This window comes from Neomonachus schauinslandi, chromosome 3, assembly GCF_002201575.2.
Source record: "Neomonachus schauinslandi chromosome 3, ASM220157v2, whole genome shotgun sequence".
NCBI classification, from domain to species: Eukaryota; Metazoa; Chordata; class Mammalia; order Carnivora; family Phocidae; genus Neomonachus; species Neomonachus schauinslandi.
Window position 1 is genome coordinate 112,276,559 of NC_058405.1, and position 14,514 is coordinate 112,291,072.

The 14,514-nt window shown below is 35.8% G+C and overlaps 1 protein-coding gene across 3 annotated transcripts in view; it reads right to left on the reverse strand.

The window, feature by feature from the left end:
- The window catches only part of ORC4 (origin recognition complex subunit 4), a 93,584-nt gene that overhangs the window by 4,694 nt on the left and 74,376 nt on the right, over nt 1-14,514 (reverse strand). For all 3 annotated transcript variants that reach the window (XM_044913281.1, XM_021702794.2, XM_021702793.2), the window contains 2 exons: nt 9,362-9,448; nt 340-448 (listed from right to left, as the gene is read on the reverse strand). In XM_044913281.1, the coding sequence (XP_044769216.1) occupies nt 340-448; nt 9,362-9,448 (196 nt within the window). The remainder of the gene's footprint in view (nt 1-339; nt 449-9,361; nt 9,449-14,514) is intronic.

The window sequence follows — 14,514 nt, forward strand, 5'->3', positions numbered from 1 at the left end:
GAAATTGTATCTATTTTTTTTTTTTTCCTGGAGAGAAGAAAATTCATTAAATTCTTAAAAGGGATAGTGAACCTTCAATGCCAAGGCTCTTTAGTAGCACTTGATGCAATGTGAATGCCTGCAATATAAGTCTTAGCTGGATTTCCAATGTAGCAAGGGAGGGAGAGCATCGAGATTCTTTCACTTTAAATGGGAGTGATAATACCTTTTGCAGGGCTTAGTTAAAGGATGTATGGATATAAAAGTATTTTGTGTTATACCCAATGTTAAGTATAATTTTGAAAGAATTCCATTATATTAACTTAAACTTATAAAAAACTAATTAAGCAGGCTTCTCACCATGTACAATATTTGCTTTAGAGTCCATGCTACACAACTGGTTTGCCTCCATCACATCTGCTGCAGTCATAAACGGGTGTGATGTTGTTACACGATTTAAAGCAAGCATCTAGGGAAATGTGGATTAGAAAAACATTTACATGTTTACTTAGGCATTCTGGAGATATTACTGAACAAAATTTCTTCATTTGGAGTCTATTCTTATGGAAGAGTTAATATTAATACTTGGGAAAGGTATTCTCATACTTGGCTCTATTAAAATATAGTATTTCAATACATATGCTATGTAACTCTATAAATGTAAAGCATAAAAAAAAAAGTTCTTGCTGTTCTCTCTACCTCTTCCCACTTGCACATCTTATTTGCAATTCCTCAAAAGAAAAACACTTAAAAAGGAGTAGAGCAAGAAGAGATCCAAAATAGGTAAGAATGCTATTCAAAAGTTATTTTGATTTCATGGGAAAATGGAGTAGGGAAGTACCTGAGCTCACTTCCTCCCATGGACACAAGATTGAAACTACATATAAAGCAACTCTGAGAACGCTCTGAAAACCAGCAGCTGAGGAGTCTGTGTGTGTGTGTGTGTGTGTGTGTGTGTGTGTTTGCTCGTGCACGAACGCACAGCTGGAAGGTATTTTAAAAAGCTACACTGAGAAGGGTAAAAAGAGGCAGAGATGTGTGGCTGGGGTAGGAACCAAACACCCAGTGCAGCGACCCGCAGCAGGAGGTATGGCGGTTCTTCCTGAGGAGTGAGGGGTTCACACCCTACATTGGGAACCCTCTGCCTTGGGTATCTGCACCAGGAAGACGAGCCCCCATAATGTCTGGCTTTGAAAATCAGTGGGGCTTAAATCTGGGAGAGCCAGAGGGACTACAGGAAATGGAGACTCCATTCTTATGGGCCCACACAAAATTTCAATTGCTCAGAGGCATAAGTTTCAAAAACACCTGGGCCATACATAAAGTATACTAATTTAAGGTATACATAGTGCTGGAGGGACAGGGATCTGTAGGAGCTTTCTTTGGGAATGGAAGTACTGGCAGCAATATTCTCGTTTTCCTTCAGCCAAGCTAGTTAGATGCTTGGAAGAGCCAGTTGTGACACTATCCATCTACCTTGTTAGCACCACTATCCACACCAGGGGCATTCCTCTGTGGAACTGCACCATACGAATCGCCCACCTGGTAGGTACCGCTTCCAAATAAGTCCTACCCAAGGAAAGGGGGGCCAACCCCACCCACCAGCAAGCACACAAGAGTCATGGTGGGACCTCACAATGAGCCAGAGGGACTGCCCTACCCACCTGCCCTCAGTGGCCGCAGCTGGGCTTCTCAGCCACCTGGGCTGGGCCAGCTCCACATACTGGTGTGTCTGCAGTAGTTGTGGTGAGGCATTGCCACCATTTGGGCCAGGAACCAGCCCTGACAAGTGTAACTTCAGCAGTAGTGGCCCAGTGACAAAAGAGAGGTGCAAGCAGCCCACATGAAACAGCCCTGAAGCTCCAGGTTCTAGTGACCTGAAAGATTGTACTTCTGGGCTCCAGAGGATGCCCTCTACATAAGGCCGCTACTTTCAAGACCGGGAGACGGAGCTACCTAATATAAACAAACACAGAGTCAGACAAAATAAGGAGACAGAAGAGTATGTTCCAAATGAAAAAAGACAAAACTTCAGAAAAAGAACAATGGAGTTATTTAAACAATCTGCCTGATAAAGATGTCAAAATAACTGTCATAAAGATAATCATCAAATCACCACTTGGGAGACGTGTGGATGAACTTAGTGAGAACTTCAAAAAAGAGACAAGAAATAGAAAAAAGAATCAATCATAGCTGAAGAATACAATAACTGAAATGAACAACAGATTAAAAGATGCAGAAGAATGATCAGCAATCTGGAAGACAAGGTAATGGAAAGGACCCAAGCTGTATAGCAAATAGGAAAAAGAATTTTAAAAAATGAGGATATGTTAAGGGACCACTAGGACAACATCAAGCATACTGACATTCACATTATATAAGGGGTCCCAGAAGAAGAAGAAAGAGAGTAAGGGGCAGGAAACTTATTTGAAGAAATGATAGCTGAAAATTTCCCTAACCTGGGGAAGGAAACAGACATCGAGGTCCAGGAAAGGAAGTACAGAAAACCCCAAAGAAGATGAATCCAAAGAGGTCTACAACAAGACAATATTCAAAGTGCTGAAAGGAAAAAACCTACAACCAAGAATATTCTACAAAGCAAAATCATCATTCAGAATTGAAGGAGAGAGAAAAAGTTTCTAAGATAAAGGAATTCATTACCACTGAACCAGCCTTACAAGAAATATTAAAAGAACTCTTTAAGCAAAAAAGAAAAGGCCCTAAGAGGAAATTTAAAAATTATGAAAGAAACAGTTTCACTGGTAAAAGCAAACATATAGTAAAGGGAGGAGAGCAATCAATTATAAAGCTTGTAGGAAGATTAAAGAGTAATAAAATCAACTGTATCTATGATTAGTTAAGGCATATACTAAATAAAAATATGTAAAACATGCAATCTAATACATAAAATGTGAGAGTGGGAGGAGAGTAAACATTAGTGCTTTTAAAATGCTTTTTTTGTTTGTTTCTTATGTAGGATCCATACCCAGCATGGGGTCTGAAGTCACAACCCGGAGATTGAGATCTGAGACAAGATCAAGAGTTGGACCCTGGACTGAGCCACCCAGGCGCCCCTAAAATGCTTTTGAATTTAAGCAACTACCAAGTTAAAATAGACTGCTAACATACAGTGTTATATATATAAACCTCACGGTAATCACAAACCAACAACTTAAAATAGATACACAAAAAATAAAGAGAAAGGAATCCAAACATAATACTAAATAAAGTCACAAGGGAAGAGAGCAAGAGAAGAAAGGAACAGAAAAGAACTATAAAAACAACCAGAAAACAATGAAAGCGCAGTAAGTACATACCTAACAAAAACCACTTTTAATGTCAATGGACTAAGTGCTCCAATCAAAAGGCATAGGGTTACTGAAAAGATTAAAAAAACAAGACCCATCTATATGCTGCCTACACAAGACTCACTTCAGACCTAAGGATATATACACACTGAAAGTGAAGGGATGGAAAAAGATATTCCATGCAAATGGGGGGGGGGCGGGGAAGGCCAGGGTAGCAATGTATACAGACAAAACACACCTTAAAAAAGACAAGGACTGAGGGTTCTAGAGGGGAGGGGGCTGGGGGGGATGGGTTAGCCTGGTGATGGGTATTAAAGAGGGCATGTATTGAATGGAGCACTGGGTGTTATACGCAAACAGTGAATCATGGAACACTACATCAAAAACTAATGATGTAATGTGTGGTGATTAACATAATAAAATTTAAAAAAATGAAAAGAAAAAAAAAGACAAGGACTGTGATAAGACACAAGAAGATCATACAATGATAAAGGGATCAATCCAATAAGAGAATATAACAACTGTAAATATAATGCACCCAACACAGAAGCACCTAAATATATAAAGCAAATATTAACAGACACAAAGGGAGAAATTGACCGTAATACCATAATTTTATAATTATAATTACATGTTATAATTTAACAACTCTTACATCAATGGACAGATCATCCAGTCAGAAAATCAATAAGGAAACACTGGCCTTAACAGACTAGCCAAATGGATTCAGCAGATATACACAAATCATTCCATCCAAAAAACAGCACCAAACACATTCTTGTCAAGTATATGTGGAACATTCTCCAGGACAGGTTACATGTTACGCCAGAAAACAAGTCTCAGTAAATTTAGTAAGACTGAAATTGTATCAAGCATCTTTTTTGAGCACAATAGTATGAAACAGGAAATTATTCACAAGAAAAGAAAACTGGAAAAAACCCCAAACACATGGAGACTAAACAACATAATGAGTCAACAAAGAAATCAAAGAGATAATAGAAAACTACATGGAGGCATATGAGAATGTTAATACAGTGTTCCAAAATCTCTGGGATAGAGCAAAAGCAGTTTGAAGAGGGAAGTTTATAGTAATACAGGCTTACCTCAAGACACAAGAAAAATCTCAAGGTAAGAATCTAATGTTACATTCAGAAGAACTAGAAAAAGAAGAACAAAGCCTAAAGCCAGTACAAGGGAGGAAGTAGTAAAGATCAGAGTGAAAACAAATTAAAGAGAGATTTAAAAAAAAAAACAAAATCAGAAAAAACATCAATGAAACTAAGAGCTGATTGTTTGAAAAGATAAACAAACCTGACAAACCTTTAGACAGATTCATCAAGATAAAAACAGGACTCAAAATCAGAAATAAAAGAGAAGTTATAACTGACACAACAGAAATACAAAGGATTATAAGATATAAGAGACTACTATGAAAATCTATATACCAACAAATTAGACAACCTAGAAGAAATGGATAAATTCCTAGAAATATACAATCTTCCAAGACTGAATCAGGAAGAAACAGAAAATCCGGATACTAGTAACAAAATTAAAACAGTAACTTAAAAACTCCCACAGGGTGCCTGGGTGGTGTAGTGGATTAAGCGTCTGTCCTACTCTTGGTTTCCACTCCGGTTGTGATCTTAAGGTCCTGAGATCAAGCCCCGTGTCATGCTCCCCACCCACACGGAGTCCGCTTGAGATCCTCTCTCCCTCTGCCCCTCCCATTTGTGCTTGGTACCCTCTCTCTCTCTCAAACAAATAAACCTTTAAAAAATAATAAAAATAAAAACTCCCAAGAAATAAAATTCTAGAACCAGATAGCTTTACAGGTGAATTCTCCCAAACATTCAAAGAGTTAATACCTATACTTCTCAAACAATTCCAAAAAACTGAAGAGGAAGGAATGGCTACGAGGCCAGCATTAGCCTGATACCAAAACCACTACAAAAACAGAAAATTACAGGCCAATATTCCCAATCAAACTGAATACAATACATTAAAAGGATCATTCATCATGATCAAGCAGGATTTATTCCAGGGATGCAACGATGGTTCAAGATCCACAAATCAATCAGTATGATGCACCACATTAACAAATTGAAGCATAAAAATCATATAATCATCACAACAGATGCAGAAAAGCTTGGCAAAATTCAATATCCACTCATGATAAAAGCACTTAACAAAGTTATATAGAGGGAACATACCTCAATATAATAAAGGCCATCCATACATGAAAACCCACAGCCAACATCATAAAAGCTGAAAACTTTTCCTTAAAGATCAGGAACAAGACAAGGATGCTGACTCTCACACTTTTAATCAGCATGCTACTGGAAGTCCTAACTGCAGCAATCAGACAAGAAATAAAAGGCACCCAAAGTGGTTAAGGAAGAGGTAAAACTGTCACTATTTGCAGATGACATAATATTAGGATAGGAAATCCTAAAGACGTCACCAAAAAATCATTAGAACTAACAAATACTTCAGGTAAAGTTGCAGGACACAAAGTTAATATATAGAAACCTGCTGTGTATATTAATAAACTAGCAGAAAGAGAAATTAAGAAAACAATCCTATTTACAACTGCATCAAAAAGAATAAAATCCCGGCGCCTGGGTGGCTCAGTCGGTTGGGCGTCTGCCTTCAGCTCAGGTCATGATCCCGGGGTCCTGGGATCGAGCCCCGCATCGGGCTCCCTGCTCGGCGGGAAGCCTGCGTCTCCCTCTCCCACTCCCCCTGCTTGTGTTCCCTCTCTCGCTGTGTCTCTCTCTGTCAAATAAATAAATAAAATCTTAAAAAAAAAAAAAAAAAAAAAAAAAAGAATAAAATCCCTAGAAATAAATTTAACCAACCAATGAGGTGAAAAACCTTTCTTCTAAGACCTATTAAAACACTGATTAAAGAAATTGAGGGTGACACAAATAAATGGAAAAATATACCATGCTTATGGACTGGAAGAACTAACATTGTTTATGTCTGTTCTACCCACGTAATCTATAAATTAAATGCAGCATTTTCCACAGAACTAGAACAAATAATCCTAAAATTTGTATGAAACCACAAAGGACCCTGGAAAAGCCAAAGTGATCTTCAGAAAGAAGAACGAAGCTGGAAGTAGCACATTCCCAGATTATCTATACTACAAAGCTATAGCAATCAAAACAGTATGTTATGGCATGGAAATAGACACACAGATCAACGGAATAGAAGAGTGAAACCAAAAATAAAGCCACACATTTATGGTCAATTAATCTATGACAAAAAAAGGCAAGAATATATAATGGGGAAAAGACAGTCTTCAATAAATGGTGTTGGGAAAACTGGACAGCTATATGCTGAAGAATGACACTGGACCACTTTCTTATACCATATATAAAAACAAACCCCAAATGGATTAAAGACCTAAATTAAGGCCTGAAACCACAAAACTTTTTAAGCAAAAACAAAACACTGCTCAGTAAACTCTTGGGTATCTGTCTCAGCAATATTTTTTTGTAACTGTCTCTACACGTGAGGACAACAAAAAATAAACAATTGAGACTACAAATACTAAAATACTTTTGCACGGTAAAGGGAACCATCAACAAAACAAAAAATCAATCTAATGACTTCTCCCATATTTGCAAATATATCTGATTGAGATTAATATCCAAAATATATAAAGAACTCATAGAACTCATTATCAAAACCTGAAACAGTTGGATTAAAAAATGGGCAAGGAGCTGAACGGGCACTTCCAAAGACATACAGATGGCCAACAGACACATGAAAAAATGTTCAACATCACTCATCATCAGGGTAAGGCAAATCAAAATCATAATTAGATTACTTCACACCTGTCAGAATGGCTAGTATTAAAAAAGGTAAACACAACAAGTGTTACAAGGATGTGGAGAAAAAGGAACCCTCCTGCTGTTTTGGGAATATAAATTGGTACAGCCAGTATGGAAAATAGTATGGAGATTACTCAAAAAGCTAAAAATGGAACTACTGTACAACCCAGCAATTCCATTTCTGGGTATTTACTCGTAGAAAACAAAAACACTAACTCGAAAAGATATTTGTACCTTTATGTTCATTACAGCGTAAAATTTACAACAGCCAAGATATGGAAGCAATCTACTTGTCCATCAACAGGTGAATGGATAAAGAAGATAATACACACATACATACACAATGGAGTATTACTCAGACATAAAAAAAAGAAAATCTTGCCATCCATGACAACATGGATGGACCGAGAGGGTATCATGCTAAGTGAAATAAGTCTGACAGAAAATGACAAATACCGTATGATTTTACTTACATGTGGAATCTAAAAGTAAAACAAAAACAGATTTGTAAACACAGAGAACAAACTCATGGTTGCCAGAGGGGAGAGGGGTAAAGAGATGGGTGAAATAGGTGAAAGGAATCAAGAAATACAAACTTCGAGTTTTAAAATAAGTCAGTCTCAGGGATGTAAAGTATAGCAGAGAGAATATAGTCAATTATACTGAAATAATTTTGTAAGGTGACATATGGTGACTATACTTATCGTGGTGATCATTTTGTAATGTATAAAAATGTCAAGTCACTATGCCGGTATGACTGAAACTAACATATATTGTATGTCAACTGTACTTCAATTAATAAAACAAAAACACTATTATTCAAAGCCCTAGACCAAACAAAAAAGGCAGACCTGTGACTTGTATAAGCTTTTTTATTAATTGTTACTGAACAATTAACCAGTTCAGGTTAGTGTTAAGTGATAGAAGTTACCTACTTTATATTCAACTGTACATAATAGAAAAAAATTAAAAACCAAATTATACCTCATGTAGCTAGTTGCCTTTCCAACAATTTGAAGATTTCTTTAAGTGTAATTTTCGTAACACTTAAATTTAGTCATTAAATAGGGTAAGCAGAGTTAGCAGATGAAAATGTATGATATTTGGTTAAATTTGAATTCCAGCTAAAAAATGAGTAATTTCTTAGGTGTAATTAAGTACCATGTAAAATTGAAGAAATATTTATACTAGGTATAAATCTCCCAGGTAAACCAGGGCCCAGGGTCCTGAGTTGAACAGAAGAGTTTGGAAATCCTTTTCCTTCATTCCCCTACTGGGAGAGACCTGATACACAGTAACTCCTTCTCTTACTCTTTCCTTTTACTGTAAAATGCTTCTTACATAAAAAGGCAAGATAATGCTGTACTGGATATCTACGACTACTTCCTCAGCTTACAAAATATAATCTTATAGGATCTATTTCTTCCCCTAGTTGGATTCTCTACTCTTCTTCATACAAAAAGCCATGTTGTTATACTTCTACTACGTATGTATATATTCCTAGACAACAGAGAGTAATTTCCAAATTTTATATAAATACCATATTGTACTTCTACAACTCTCTCTTCACTGAACATGTATTCTGAGAATTTATCATATTGAGGTATCACTTCTAGTTCATTCATTTTTTCTATTGTATTATATTCCTTTATGTATACTCACAACTTAATTATTCTTTCCCTTATTGATCGATATCTGTCATTTCCCTTTTTTGGCAATTATAAACAAGGCTGCTGCAAATAATCTTGTACATGTCTTCTTGTGCATCTGAGTTTCTCTAGAAATCTAATTTGCCACAGTACCTAGACATATTTACACTACTAGCAGCCATAAATTTTAATAGTCGCAGACATTTACTATACCATTAGACATAAACTTACCATTAGAAATAAACAAATTTCTATATACTAACAATGAGCATGTTGAAAACATAATTAAAAACAAGATATCATTTAAATATGATATTTACAAAATACCAGTTCCAAAGAAAATTAAATACTTAGATATACACTTTAAACATACACAAAATCTGTGTGGTAAAAATTATAAAATGATGATTAAACAAATCAAAGAAAAACTAAATAAAAGGAGAAATGTACCTTATTCCAGATTGGAAGATTTGATGTAGTAATCATGTTAATTCTCCCAAAATTTATCTGTAAGTTTAATCAATTCCCATCAAAATACAATTACCTGGTGAAATAAAATGAGTGTAAAAATAAAATGAATACAAACCAATAGCATGTGTAATGACCGCAGGTTTTTGCTGACATTGAAATGCTTTTGTAGTACTTCTCGCACACTTCTATCTTCTGTGAGACACTAGAGAAAAAAAAAAAAAAAATCAAAACAGATAAGGAACAAGGCAGTTTAAAAACTACAATGTGCCTCACTAGTTGGTGTACCTCATTAACTCTGATATTCATTCATTATTAAATAGGTGTTGGTTTTATTTTGTAGAATACAAAAATCAAAATGAAATTTCCAGTCTATTAATTTTCTTCTTATCCCTTTATGTTAATTAAAATACACAAAAACAAAACATAATACCTGCTACCCCAAACTTTCTGATCTAAAAAGGGAAACTATACAGTCATACCAGTGGGATGATCAAAACTCAGCACAAAACACAAGAGAGAATAAGAGTTACTATATCGGGGAACACAAGGTAAAGCAATACAAAGAATGCTTAAACTATATGAGTCAATAAGGTAAAAAGAAAGAGTATTCCAGTTATAGGGAACAGCAGGAGCAATGAAGGAAGATCGTGGCATACTGACAGAGTTTCAATTATTGGCAAAGCGATTTCATGGAAGGACAAGGACAGAAAAACCTAATTGTGGGCCATTGCAATTGTCCATATTAAGAGACAAAAAGGGTCTGAATTAATAGTGTGAATAGAGAATTAAGACATTTATAGAAGACATGGTCTGATGCAGAGTCAAATGGTGATGTGTGGAGAAGCAAGGGCTTGAGAGAGGGAAGAAAAAAATCAGAAATGATATTTTGGGGACAGAACATCCCAGGATGAATGAAGAGTGAAATGTGGTCAAGAAGTGAAACTTGGTTATCAATATTTAAGAACTAAATGGAAAAAGAGCAAAGAGACTGAGAAAGATACTGAAGACTGGAAAATAATCCAAGAGAGAGCAATTAAACCAAGGGAAGAAAACTTTAAGAAGGAAGTAGTGATCAACAATGTAAATTACTTAGTATAATTAAACTAAAATATATTTTGAGAAGAAACTAATCACTTTGGAAATGTGGAGATCAATAAGGTCCTTTGAAAAAGCAATTGTGACTGTAGTGAATCAGAATTAATGAAAAGTAAGGTACATTTGGCATTAAAGAAAAAATTAGATGTAAGGAGAGTAAACTCACAGCTGGCAGAGCCAAAAACAGCCTGGGCAAGATTGACATAAATTTTCAAAAATCATCTGTAAGGAATAAGGATTCTTTTTTTAAAACAAACAAAAAACCCAGGAAACCTTATTTTCTAGAGGTAAAACTGTTATATCTCATACCTCTACTGTAAGTAGATCCAGATTCAAGAATAAGTTCAGTATAATGGAATAAAGTTTTATGCTCTCAATAAATACATTTTCCTAGTTATAGTCCCTATTCCCTTGTCATTCTTTTCAGTATTCTCTTTGACTGTAACAATTTGCTTGCTGTTACTATTGAGAGTACACAAAATGAACACAAAATAATAAAGCAAAGTAATACAATAAAAAACTTCTGGGAATAACTGTAGTCCTGTTAAAACTGAAACTATAAAAAAAAAATCACCTGGAACAAAAATATTGATAAAAGAAATTTTCTCCCTAAGAATTCAATTATTTTTAAGAACAGTTAGTTAATTGTTTTTCTTCTACACGATGCTTCAAAGGGTTAACCTATACTCTGTCTTTCTTCTTGTATTTTTAGAGGTCTGAATCCAACTCCCCATATTTCTGAAAGCTATCCCCTTCTTGCTTCCATAATTACTTAATGTGCTTTAAAAAGAAGTCTAGAAGATCTGTATGTGAGCCATTAAAAAAAATCTCTTGGGCGCCTGGGTGGCTCAGTTGGTTAAGCAACTGCCTTCGGCTCAGGTCATGATCCTGGAGTCCCGGGATCGAGTCCCGCATCGGGCTCCCTGCTCAGCGAGGAGCCTGCTTCTCCCTCTGACCCTCCCCCCTCTCATGTACTCTCTCTCATTCTCACTCTCTCAAATAAATAAATAAAAATCTTAAAAAAAAAATCTCTTAATACACTTTCACCTTGATTCCAACACTATAAACTACTTGGAGATATAAGGCTATTATAATAAAAAACACAACTCTTTGGATGTCTATTATATTTAACTATGATAGTCATTGAAGATATTAGATCTTGGGTTTTGAAACACTAATGAATTTCTTATTTCTCTGTATTGAAAGCTCCCTTATAGTTGGCTCAGGAAATGATGCAAGGGAAATAAAGACACAGAATCACTGACTGACATCACCCCTTATAGGAACATGGGGAAATTCCCAGAAACAAAGCAGACCTCCCCTGTTATTCAAGGAAGCTGAAACATTAACTTTTCACTGATGAACACATGAGTAGCAGCTGCAGAAACAAGTTCTTATTGTACTAATTGTACAGTTTGCTTGGCTGGTGCCCTCTTCACAGGCAGATTCTAAGCAGAATGTAACAGAGTTTCACTGGTACCTCAGAACTCATGATGCTCCAGGGATAACTCAGTGGCAGCAGTATATGTACTAAATCTCCTAGTCAGTTCCTGCTCAATCTTCTCACCTTCTGTTAACTAAAGGGAAGGTTATGACAGTAGGTAAATGTTCCTTGAACTTAGCTATAGTACTTTGGGAGAATTTCCTTTGAGGAGAATTAGTTATGATCCTTTAAAATGCTCTTTCATTCAGGGATTTCTCCTTATACTGCCATGCTGGGATGGTGTTTACTCTGTTTAACTTACTTGACTCATTTGAGGTATGGCTAAAACATTCAAGTTAGACAGGATGTCCAGGTTCAACCATATCCTGAAGATACTTCTTGGATGAGATTCCATAGGCGACCTGTTATCTATACCATTGTTTTCTGTTTGTTGTTTTTTTAAACCTGGGATCAGAAAAACTTGCTGGGTAGTCAGTACTGAAAGAAAGGATAGCTCCCTCAATGCAACCCCCACTTTCCTGGGCAAGGCTTCTGGCCATGGTGCTGACATATATTCCAAGTGAAGCACATCCATTAGCATACCAAAGGGAAGTGGCAAGTGAGGATGATGATACAGGGAACAAAATACTAGAACTAAGACACAAACTCCAGTGGTATTACTTCTACATTATAAAAGAACTGCAAGATTGTAAAACAAAGAAAGAAACAAAAAACCCCAAAAAACAAAAGGATAGTGCTCACATTCATTTCTACCATCTGCCCCTAAATTCAGTGATACAGGATCAGCAAAAAAGGACCAAAAACCTAAGGGCTAGCCACCCTCTGCTGAATGGTTACCATTTTCCAAGTCATCCAGAATTATGCTTCACCAGTTATCCCTTTCATCTAACTCCTTTATATACCCACTTGGATGCACAGAATGCAATATTCTGTGAAGGACAGAAAGATTGGTACCAGCACTGTATAACCTGGGCTATGTAGTCATCTTAGGAAAAGAAAGGGAGCAGGGACAGAAATAAAGAGTCCTGGCAAAGCAAAGACATTTAAATACTATGAAAGACTGCATTTGGATCTCTAAAGAAGTCAGAAAAAAATACTGTTGTAACAAGATAATCAGTTCAGGAACTGTAGAAGGTAAAAGTCTGTAAGGCACTGAAAAGTGGATTCAGAGGCCAAAGATGCAGAGCTTGTTCCACTCCAGACCTAGGTAAGGAAAGGGACAATGTGGGGGTACCAAATATAAAGGTTTCTTAAAGAACAGAATCTTATAATAAGATGGAGTATCAAAAAACTTCCCTGGGCTAACAAATATCTGAGTCCCAGACAGGATTAATCTGGGGAGAAGGGGAAAAGGAAAAACCCACACCTAATTGTATCACAGCACAATCTCTGAATTTTAAGGATAACCATTTTTCCATTCAATTCTGTATAGTTACACTACAAAATAATACAAAATTGTCAATCAGAACAATATGCAAAGTTTGAACTCTTTATGTAAAAACAACTTCAGTATATATATATGTTTGAAATGCTATAAATCAAATAATTACTCTGTAGTGTAGTATAAGGAAGGAGAATGGGCATGGATATAAGGGAAACTTGTACGTTTTACCATGTATTCTTATACACTGATTAAATTTTGATCAGTGAACTTTTAGTAATCTCTACACTCAATGTGAGGCTTGAAACCACAATGCCAAGATCAAGAGTTGCATGCTCTTCCGACTAAGCCAGCCAGGTGTTCCCTTGTTCAGTGAACTTTTAATTTAAAAAAATGAAAAGTGACAAAATTAATAATGCTTAGATGAGCAGACTATATTTTATAATCAAAACAAGAATCAAGTTTTAGTTATGCAAGATGAGTAAATTTTGGAGTATAACAACAGTAAAAATGTGACTATGGTTAACAATACAGTATTGTACACTTGAAATTTGCTCAGAAGACAGCTCATACGTATTCTCACCTCTTCCCACAAAAGAAGAAAAGAAAAACAAGAGATCTCACCTCTTCCCACAAAAGAAAAAAGAAAAACAAGAAAGAAAACGGTAACTACTGAGGTGATGGATGAGTTGAATAGCTTCATTGTGGTATTTCATGATATACATGTATATCAAAACATCAAGTTGTACCCTGAAACATATATAACTTTTGTCAATTATACCTCAACAAAGCTGGGAAAAAATAAAAAATTATTTAAGAACAAAATAAATGCAAAGTTCTCACTTTTAATTTGGTATTGATATTTAAGATTAAAATCATGACTGCTTTTCAAATCAGTATTTGTATATCCTTTGGGTAAATACCTACTAGTACATTTGCTGGATCGTAGGGTAGTTCTATTTTTAACTTTGTGAGTAACCTCCATACTGTTTTCCACAGTGGCTGTACCAGTTTCAATTCCCACCAATAGTGTAGGAGGGTTCCCCTTTCTCCACATCCTCACCAACATGTGTTGTTTCCTGTGCTAATTTTAGCCATTCTGACAGGTGTGATGTGATATCTCATTGTAGTTGTGATTTGTATTTCCCTGATGATAAGTGATGTTGAGCATCTTTTCATGTGTCCATTAGCCATCTGTATATCTTCTTTGGAAAAATGTCTATTCATGTCTTCTGCCCATTTTTTAACTGGATTATTTGTTTCTTGGGTGTTGAGTTTGATAAGTTCTTAATATATTTTGGATACTAACCCTTTATCAGATATGTCATTTGCAAATATCTTCTTCTAT